Source organism: Larimichthys crocea, chromosome VIII (assembly GCF_000972845.2).
Source record: "Larimichthys crocea isolate SSNF chromosome VIII, L_crocea_2.0, whole genome shotgun sequence".
NCBI lineage: Eukaryota > Metazoa > Chordata > Actinopteri > Sciaenidae > Larimichthys > Larimichthys crocea.
In genome coordinates this window covers 17,099,983-17,110,027 of record NC_040018.1, presented here as the reverse complement: position 1 = coordinate 17,110,027, position 10,045 = coordinate 17,099,983, and the positions used below count along the sequence as shown (strand labels likewise).

General features: G+C 38.8%; 2 protein-coding genes across 6 annotated transcripts; one reads left to right on the top strand and one right to left on the bottom strand.

The window, feature by feature from the left end:
* The first annotated feature begins 810 nt into the window (after positions 1 to 810).
* Positions 811 to 2,543, top strand: LOC113746375 (mitochondrial pyruvate carrier 1-like). Its single transcript, XM_027281795.1, has 3 exons — positions 811 to 907; positions 1,053 to 1,185; positions 1,767 to 2,543. The coding sequence occupies exons 1-3, from the start codon at positions 865 to 867 to the stop codon at positions 1,789 to 1,791; spliced, it is 201 nt and encodes a 66-aa protein (XP_027137596.1). The 5' UTR covers positions 811 to 864; the 3' UTR covers positions 1,792 to 2,543.
* Positions 2,544 to 6,143: 3,600 nt separating this feature from the next.
* LOC109136965 (syntaxin-2) lies at positions 6,144 to 10,045 on the bottom strand. 5 transcript variants are annotated; one of them, XR_003462700.1, is made up of 6 exons: positions 9,294 to 10,045; positions 8,996 to 9,061; positions 8,759 to 8,859; positions 8,102 to 8,176; positions 7,250 to 7,358; positions 6,144 to 6,724 (listed from the first exon to the last, which is right to left on the bottom strand). XR_003462700.1 is itself a non-coding variant. In XM_027281049.1 (4 exons), the coding sequence occupies exons 2-4, from the start codon at positions 7,323 to 7,325 to the stop codon at positions 6,400 to 6,402; spliced, it is 237 nt and encodes a 78-aa protein (XP_027136850.1). In that variant the 5' UTR covers positions 7,326 to 7,358; positions 7,606 to 8,088; the 3' UTR covers positions 6,144 to 6,399. The 5 variants fall into 5 exon arrangements, 2 of the variants coding, with proteins under 2 accessions (XP_027136850.1, XP_027136849.1); XR_003462701.1 differs by having other exon boundaries at positions 9,395 to 10,045; XM_027281049.1 differs by lacking the exons at positions 8,102 to 8,176; positions 8,759 to 8,859; positions 8,996 to 9,061; positions 9,294 to 10,045 and adding an exon at positions 7,606 to 8,088 and having other exon boundaries at positions 6,144 to 6,486; positions 6,651 to 6,724.

Below are 10,045 nucleotides of genomic sequence, written 5' to 3'. Positions count from 1 at the left end.
CAACTCTAATAATAACCCAGAAAGATGCGTTAGTCATGTGATCTGTAGTTTTGATGCATCATTAGTTTAAATGAAAACTCAAGTTAGTCTGCAAACATTTAGCTGCAGGCCTGCAGACTGAAAATGTTTTACCTGTCTAATACAATGTACATGTGTGTATATATATGTATATGTGTGTATATATATATATATGTATGTGTGTGTATAGACAAGAATAAAATGTATTTATTTATTTTACACTGAATGGGAATGTGCATTGAAATGGTGCGATGGAGCATAGTGCAGGGGTGAAATAGTAAATATACAGTATGCACAGTATATATAGTGTATAATAACATAAATATAGGAACTGTATAATTGTGCAATATCTACAGTGAGAGTGGGTCCGCTTCCATGGAGTCCGCCAATTCTGTGAATTACTTGAAATAAATGGTGTATTTTTGGTTGAAGTAGCTCTTGTGTGACCTTGGTTATATCAGTATCACTTATCTGTATTTATGTTTTCTCTTCTATGTGGGCCCGAAAATGAAAAAAACAAACCTTCACCAGCACGGTAAGTACCCATATGTTTTGTCCATTCTTCTGTCTGTCACAATATCTGTTTCTATATGTGACATTTGTGACTGTCGACTGGTTGGTCTGTCTTTGATTATTTATGAATATAGTCAGTAATAGGCCTAATAATTAGAGTGTGTGGATCATTTTCCATTTTAATTTAGTGTCATGCATTTTTGACAATCAGTACTTTTTTAAAATGGCATTTACAACAATAAGAAAATATATTTTGTTACTTTGTGTGTATCTATACAGCATTTCTGGGGGCCTGTAGCAAACTGGGGTCTTCCTATAGCTGCCATCTCAGATATGAAGAAGAGCCCTGAGATTATCAGTGGCAGGATGACTTTCGGTAAGACATGCTGACCCATTGAACCACGCTGAACCATTGTATTGTTAATTACTCTATAGTGGTGACAGAACTGTGTGTCATGTTTGAGCATGTAATAAAGACAACGGTGCTGTATTGAATTATTGCCTTTTTCCCGTCCCTTCAGCTCTATCCTGCTATTCACTGCTCTTCATGAGGTTCGCCTACAAGGTGCAGCCACGCAACTGGCTCCTGTTTGCTTGCCATTTGACCAATGAGTCGGCACAGCTAGTTCAGGGAAGTCGTCTCATCAAATACAAGTGAGTAATAATCTATTCTCTTGTTTTTTGTTCTCGTTTTTGTCTCTGTGAATGGATCACGCATCATGAAACATTGTTGGCCAAGAGTTTCCTGCATAATCTACAGTTTTACCTGTCCATAGATGGATTCATTCTGTTTCTGTGAAACATTACAGCCGTTATCTAGGTGGCTGTTAAAAAATATCCTGTTCTAAATACACTAAACACACACAAACCTTGTACAAACAGCTCGTTCAGTGAACAAGTTATTTTCCCATCAGTGGCTACCATGATACAGTCTACTTTGTCATGTGTCTGTGGTATAAAAAAATGTCATCCTGTTTTGTTTTTGCATGTTATTTGTGATGACAGTAGTGACCAAAAATATAAGTGTCTTTCCTGTTTTTCTCAACCTAGTCCTTGTTTTGCCACCGTGACTGTTGACCCAGTTCAGCATTTAATTGATGACTTAACTGGAGAGCAATATTATCAAAGTGAAGGGCTTGATATGATAGTGATATTTAGATAATATGATGTAGGTTGAAAATTTCTGAAATGATCATGAAAGATCATGACTGTTATGTCTGTCTATACTATTTCAGCATGGAGAAGAAGATGGGATCTTAGTGCCAACAAATGGCGCCATGCTGCTTCAACACACACCTAAACCCGGACATCAAAACCCATTCACCTAAACATCTTATCCATTCATTGAAACTGCAGCACTTGCACCATTTTTTTAACCTGACGTTACCATGATTGATCGTCCGTATGAAGTTCTAGTCACTCAAGCAGAAAAATGCAGATGATTTCCTCCAACCATTAGGGTCAACTGCTGTGCTTTATTTAAAAAAATAAATAAATTCCAACATTCAACATGACATACAAAAATATAATATGGGTCACTCAGCTGATCTGCTTATTAACCTGCCTGAGGTCAGTTTATGCAAATATGTCTACACCAAGTCACATTAACAGTGGTTAAAAGTATGGACTTTGCTTAAACACAGAGGACAGACGGAGAGCTGTGCCTTTGTTTGTTATGCACTGGAGCAAAACAAAAACCGTGTGTAATGAGGATTCAATTTGGTTTTATTATTAAAATAGATATTTAAATCAAACAAAAATAGACTTAAAGATAAATATCTTTGCTTTTTATGTGATCAAACTGCTCACACTGTAAATCTGTAAGTATGAGAAGGTCTAGAATATAATTTTCCTTGACTGAGCAAGACTTAGGTTGGTGTTGACCGAACATGTAATGTGTATTGTTGTCATTCACATTAATTTATTGACATTGTGTAACTCACATTATATTTTCCCTGATTAATGATTTGATTCTTGGGTTTAATAAAATAAACTGGCCTGTTTGTCTCAAAGTCCTGTTGCCTGGTCATTGTTAGGGATCTGGTAACTTTTACAATGTCAGACATTTCACCACGGTAATGCCACTGCTCTGTATTTACACTCAACATTTTGCTCTGCAACCTAATGCCCTTGTTAAAGTTACACCACATACAACTTTTCAACAAAGGTAGAAAATACATTCATATGTTATGCGTTTCATGTTTTATGTATGCACCCCAACTTTTAAGCTTTTTATGTGAAAACAATTACTAAAAGCTGAAGCTGTCTATTATACACCTTTTTTTTAACCACCATTTCCAGCATAATGAAGTGGTCAGTCTCACTAGGATCACTGAAGTACAACTAACTAGATAGATAGATAGATAGATAGATAGATAGATAGATAGTCGTAGAAAAGTTAACTTATTTCAATAATTCAATTCAAAAAAGAAACTCAAATTATATAGATTGATTACACACAGAGTGAAATATTTCAAGTGTTTATTTATTTTAATTGATTTAATTCTAATTGAAAACCCAAAATGTAGTATCTCAAAAAATTTGAATATTTTGAAAAAGTTCAATGTTATAGACTCACAATGTTGCACTCTAATCAGCTAATTAACTCAAAACACCTGCAAAGGTCTCTAAGTGTGGTTGCTGCTGACTTGACAGTTGCCCAGAAGACATTGTCATTGCCATCCTCCACAAGGAGGGTAAGCCACAAACCCTGGTGGTTCTCAGTGCTCGATCTCAAATCCGGCTTATATCAAATAGAAATGGAGGAAGCAGACAAACACAAAACTACATTCGTCTGCCCACTAGGATACTTTGAGTTCAACAGGATGCCTCAAGGGATAACTAAGCCCCCTAGCACGTTCCAGAGGCTTATGGAGCGTTGTATGGGAGAGTTAAACTTGAAACAAGCCCTAGTCTTCCTAGACGACTTCATCGTCTTCCCCTACATTTTGCATACAGATGCGAGCACCTCTGGCCTTGGTGCTGCCCTCTACCAGGAGCAACAGGGACAGAAGCGAGTTGTTGCCCCAGGCATAATAAAAATATAGTTTAATTAATAATAACTTTCAAGACCTGGCATCACTCTGGTCCCTTAAGGAAGTTCTGCTAGTAAATAACAATAAATAAATAGATCACCCTGTTTGGCCACACATAGTTTTGTTAGTTATTTTATTAAATGTTATTTACCCAAATATTCACAACCTCACCACATGACATGTTATACAAGGAAAAATGTAAATTTACAGAAAGAGAGCGAGAAGATCAAACTACTTAAATACTTACAAGCTGGGGCGGCATTTAGCTCAGTTGGTAGAGCAGCTGCACCATGTGCAAAGGCTCAGTCCTTGCTACGGAAGCCCAGGGTTTAAATCCGACCTGTGGCATGTCATTCCCCGTCTCTCTCTCCCCACATTTCCTGTCACTCTTCAGCTATCTCTGTCAAATAAAGCTTGAAAAGGCCAAAAAAATGTGGAAAATCCAATATGGCGAAAATGATGTCATAGGGTGCGTTGAACTCATCTTGGCCCAAGGATTCCAATGGTACCTCATTTGAAATTTGATTTGACCAACAGGTCAAAAGTTATAAAGCTGCATTCACTTCGAAATTTGACCTGTTGGTGGCACTAGAGAGTTCAGGGTGGGGGCATGAAAATTCTTGAGGTTGATCATGGGACTGTCCTGAAAAATTGTGCCAAACTTTTCTTTTCGACTTCAAATCATATATACATAGACGCCGCATTGAGCGCTGAATCATACGTTGACGTCGCCGCCATATTGGATAAGGCAGATCTGCCTGTAAACTAATACAAGGAAATGGACTGAACTTCATAAAGCGCCTTTCTACAAAGACGCCTGTGTGTGTGTGTGTGTGTGTGTGTGTGTGTGTGTGTGTGTGTGTGTATACTATGTGTATGTATATATATGTATATATGTTCACGTGTAATGTACACGTTAGTGCGCTTTATTCAGAAAACCCTCATGTCACATCTACATTTCAGGATCTGGTTATTATAGACACAGATTAAATGTTAAATATAAATATTTCAATATTTATCATCACAGTAACAGTGTTACACACATTAGTATCTGTAAACACTCAGCATTAGAAAAATACATACGTTGGTCTGGTGCTTACATAAAGAGTAAACATTTATAATCATGTGTGTGAATGGGTGTAAAAGAGACATTAACTTAAAGAACTTTGTAGAAAGGCGCTTTATGAAGTTCAGTCCATTTCCTTGTATTAGTTTACGGGCAGATCTGCCCGAACCAATATGGCGGCGCCGTTTACGTACGATTCAGCGCTCAATGCGGAGTCTATGGCTGTGTCCGAAATCACTCACTCATTCCCTACTCCCTACATAGGGAAATAAATGTAGTGGACTATATAGTGAGCTCAACAGAAAAAATGTTCGGACACTTCTCTTGGCGCCGGTAATTACGTCATTGCTGTCGCACAATTAAAACGTACCACATTAATGTCGTCTCACATAATTCTTGTCCATTTACTACTGCATTTTTATTAAATTAGAGTCTTTTGATTACTGTCCTGTATGTTTTATTTTCGTGTTTTGTTTTCTATTTAAGCATCATCCTCATCCTCTCATCCATCCGCCGAAAAAAACATACACCGTTATTTTAGAAAACTCCTGTAGCGCTGTAGAAATGCCATCTACTGTCAGTCTGGCTGTTTGTGTTTTATCAATAATTCAATTATTTACTTTTTATTTACTTTTTTATTTCAATTTATTTCCTATCCGCGCCCAGAGACACCACTACAAAATGGCGTGGTCACTATATAGTGCACTACATAGTGGTTAGGGAGTGATTTCGGACACAGCCTATGTATATATGTCTATGTGCCTATGTGCTGATGCAACATCCCCACTGGTGAGGTCATGTGACCTATGATGTCACAGGTCACGTGAAGCTCTTGTTTTCTGGCCCCAGCCCCACTGGTGAGGTCATGTGACTTATGACATCATCGGTGACATCATCTGTGACATCCTAAAAGTCTATAAATAGGAACCAGTTCGCTGATATTTGCCAACCGGCAATGTACCGTCGACATTGCCGGTTACTGCGCGGTGCGGTCGCCGCCGGGGGAACGCAAGACTTCCCCCGGCGGCGACGCACGTCGCTGGCGTCGCGGCCGTTTGGGGTGCCGTTTGTAAAGCGTCTCGCTCTGCACATTTAGAACAATATTTGCGAACTTAGAGATATTTTAAATATTTAAATCCAAATGTTAAATGTTACACCTAAATGTTAAATGTAAAATCTAAATGCTAAATCTAAATGTTAAATGTAAAATCTAAATGTTAAATATAAATTTAAATGTTAAATCTAAATGTTAAATATAAATCTAAATCTAAATGTTGAAGCTAAATGTTTCGGGTGAAACTAAATATTTAGCTAATATGCAAATTCAAATGCCGTTAACCGGAAGCGCCAAAATAAAAGCTCGAGGAGGCCAGAGTGTGTTTATAGTGGCAAATAACGAATAAAACCCATCTTATCCGGGGAAATGGACTCTTGGACATGGATTATCGTGATAATAACCACTTAGATGAACAAACACGTTTGGAGAAACCTTATTTGAAGAGTACTTTGAGTTTTTAGTGTCACTTTTATGTAGGGTGCGGGACTTATGACCTGTAGCCACTATAGCCAGCCACAAGGGGGCTCACTTTGACTGATCTGTCATTTTCGCGGTGTAGGATCGTTTACACCCGCCCGCCTTCACCCCGGTAAACTCTACTGCTGGACATACCTCTGCAAACATGTCAATAAATGAGTCAAGTCCGCACCGGGCAGTAACGGGTCATGTAGCGCCGGCACACGGCCGGTTATGTGCCAATGCTACATGGCCTACATGCTGGACTCGAGGCAGATGATATCCTGATGACGAGAAATCTCACTCAGGGCCTGGCTTGAAATCCGTGCACCAGAGTTGATCTGTGGAAGGAAAAGTGCCCCATTTTTTAAAATAATCATACGCTAAACATCTTCATATTACATTATAACTGCATATGGAGGTGATCAACAACAAAAACAGAACTGCAGTAGTTATTAACTACTGCATAGCCAATAATTGTGGCCCAGAACTAACATCGACTAACATCAGAAATGAAAATGGCAAGATTGTCACGGTGCAGCATCTCCTCCAGCTCTTCATCTGTAGTCACCTTATCAACTGAAACACAAACAAAACTTGTGTTTTTTTCAAGTGATTGTACAGGTTAGCTTAACAGTCTACCCATCACAAAAAAGAGAATTACAATCTCATTGGAATAAAATATATTAAAATACAGCAAAGAGCAAACAGGAAGTGTGGATTGCAAAGGCAGATGGAGCAGGAATGGATGTGTTTGTGGATGTTCACCACAGGAGGGCAGAACTACACCTCTACTCTTCCCTACTGCTGTAACACAACCTGAGTGCGTGCATGTATAATCTGAAGAGGAAAAGTCGTTTAAGATGATAATAATAATAATAATAACAAATGATAATTGAAATGTAATTAGGTAGTATTACATCACAATATTTTATATCTCCGGCTACTAAAGCTATTACAATAGTATAGGAAAACCACCACAGGTACTGTATTGGTATGATAAGATCCAGGTGTATGATACAAAGTCTATTTACACAACGCTGAAGAAAGTGGGAGGAGGAACAAGTGTTTATGTTTTGGCTCCATTTGTTATGGGCAACTCACCAATCTCCAGCTGCCTCTGAATTTGTGCTTTGCATTTCTCTCTGAAGGAGATTTGGGCTTTATGGTAGCCCCTCATGACTTCAGCAAACCACCGAGTCAGATGAGAGTGCTGGTGAGAGGTAGTCAGCAGAATTTCAAATTAGATTATTGAACCGCAAATGAAAAGTCATTGATTTAATTATCAATCTCACAGATCATTGTCAGAAATACTTTTGTCAGTTGTGTAAAGATTGAGCCCTCTGAAATAACTCATTTGGTTTTATAGGATTCTTTTTTCCTCCAAGGGATGTAATAACCTCAGAGCTGGCCATCTTTATGCACCTGGCTTATCACAGGATATACAAGTACTGGCAGATCTGGTTCTTCTGAATACGCTGGATTACTGAAGGACTGTTACTGTTCTCATAGTTAATAGAGCCATCTAAATTTTATACGCTGGACCTTTAAGATACAGAACACACATACAGCTAGTGCGCTCTGCTTGTGTGACACTGGATGAGAGTGCTGACAGAGCAGATTCAAATATTGCTTTCTACATGTTGAACAGGTTTATAGTTAACTTTTACTTCTTACTTGCAAATATTATACTGCACTTATAGTAGCAAGTGTAATTATAGTCGATAGTAATGTTTAACTATGTGTATGTGGAGCAGCCCAGAGAAGAGGCTCCAGTTTCATAATAAATTACACCAAAACGTTAAAAAGTATTTTTGTGTGTGTGTCAGCAGTAAAAAAAATGAACAGACTATGATGATGAGAATTGACTTTACACAGAAATCCAATTATAGTCAGAGCTCTTGCACTTGTCCTTACATTTCAATGTGACACAAAGCACATTAAATCTCCACTCACATTTTAACTTGGCTCGGACCAAGTTGGCACTCTTCTTGGTGTCATTATTCAGCAGCTCCAGCGAGTCTTTGTTGCCTGAAAACATCAAAACAAGTTCACTTCACAGAAGAAAATTTAATTCCAGCAAACAATCAGTCATCAAGGCGGATAATGGTTGGATTTTATGTGCATTGATTTTATGTGCATTGTCTGATTTATGGCTTTAACACGTGTAATATTCTGATGATGGTAGTTTTATCAATAGCCGCTGTGTTGTTTTTTTACTTCAAGAGATCTCTGACAGGCCTTGAGTTTGGATTTAGCTAATCAAACCAGATCAATAGTTCTTAATGACATCATGAGTGGAGAGCACTGGCAACCACATTTTAGAATTGTGGCTGTAATATTGTTATTATTGCTCTGTCTTAGCATGTTCACTGCACAGGTACAGTATGTGTCTGCAGATTCTGTATACACGTGTATTAACATATGTTCAAATCATGTGTTTGAATTCAAAGTCACCCCTTAAATGTGTACATGTGACATAGAGGTGTCTGTGCTGATGTGGCCAGTTATCCTCTACAAACAGCCACAGGTGTGTTTGCCAAAGGCTGCTTGGCCTTTTTGAAAAATGAAGCTACTGAAAAATAAGCAGCACCCAGATGCTGGTACTCTTACTCTTGTCTTGGTTTGGAGTAGCGAGGATGGCGCCATGTCTCTTCTCAACTATCCTCTGCTTGACAGGAGATGTTTTCAATGAGGTTTCTCACCTCCCCCACCTATACACACACACACACACACACACACACACACACACACACACACACACACACACACATATTCACACACTTGCATTATTAAGCCACTGCGCACATGACAGGTCAAAACAAATGCAATAAGCTTAGTTAAGTTTACCGTCTTGAAAAAATCCTCCATGTTGACGGTGTTCTCTGCAGTTTGTCTCATATTATCCCGCTGCAGCTGTTTAAAAAGAGGAAATTCATCAGGTTACTTAGACACGGATACCTGCTGCTCCAACTAAACGCCCTTTAGATGCTGTTAACAGCTGCTACCTTAATACCTGTTCAAAACTAAAAACCCGCTTTAAAACGCTGCTGCTTTAAGCAACACTAGCAGGATGTATTAGCCTTTTAGTTTCTGCTTAGGCGTCGCGAAGTCTTTTAACCCCCAAAAAACTGTTGCTTTTACTTACACCTGCCATGCTCCTCTCGTTATAATACCGACAAAAAGAAGTAAGACATCCTCGATATACCTGTTACTTTCGGTATTTGTAACGAGGCTCGCGCTCTCTACCTGCACCGTGTCCTCCTATTTGTGGGCTGAGCCCAGCGCACCTGTATCATAAAGAGCGCGAGCACGCAGGCGCGTTCACCGTCTAGCAAACAAAGAAGCTACCACCTGAGCTTCAGGTACGCCAACGGAAACACGTCTCCTTTGTTAGAAATGGAGGCGCTCTGTTATTATACAAACATGCTCTGTGTTTAATGTGTTCACAGCTACCAACGACAATAATGTTAAAGTGATGGTTTAAAAACCGTAATCTTACTTAGTATGTGAGTTTTATCGGTAAAATGTACTTAATGTATCAAACGGACATCCTGGAGCCATGTTGGACGAAAATGAGTATCATAATGAGAGCTCTTAGCCAAAAGGACAACTGAAATACTGAGTAAAGCAAGAAATGTAGAAGACAGAACAGTACACAGTAACAGCTTATGGCTTTTGTCATGAGCAGTTTAATAGCTCTTTAAATACAGCTGCTCTTCCAGTACTCAGGACACAGATGTTGACACAGATGTCAAGCATGTTCTTCAGTAGATCGACAAAGTTTCCCCGGTCTTTGATTTCTGCCATGGTGTCCTCATCCGACAGGTGACAAAGTAGCTTCACCTGAATCAGTTAAAGTCACAAAGGTCAAGAAAATCTTGTTTGCCTTAAAGACAT

Bases quoted from the DNA above. Each gene is read 5' to 3' on its own strand.
- LOC109136965 (XM_027281048.1), bottom strand. The intron at 6,725-7,249 runs GTGAGTTGCCCA...TTTGTGTTTCAG, and splicing joins TCAGAGGCAGCTGGAGATTG to TTGATAAGGTGACTACAGAT. The intron at 6,487-6,650 runs GTTAGTCGATGT...TTCCTTCCACAG, and splicing joins TTGCCATTTTCATTTCTGAT to ATCAACTCTGGTGCACGGAT.
- LOC113746375 (XM_027281795.1), top strand. From the start codon at position 865: ATGAAGAAGAGCCCTGAGATTATCAGTGGCAGGATGACTTTCG. The intron at 908-1,052 runs GTAAGACATGCT...CCGTCCCTTCAG, and splicing joins CAGTGGCAGGATGACTTTCG to CTCTATCCTGCTATTCACTG. The intron at 1,186-1,766 runs GTGAGTAATAAT...ATACTATTTCAG, and splicing joins AGTCGTCTCATCAAATACAA to CATGGAGAAGAAGATGGGAT.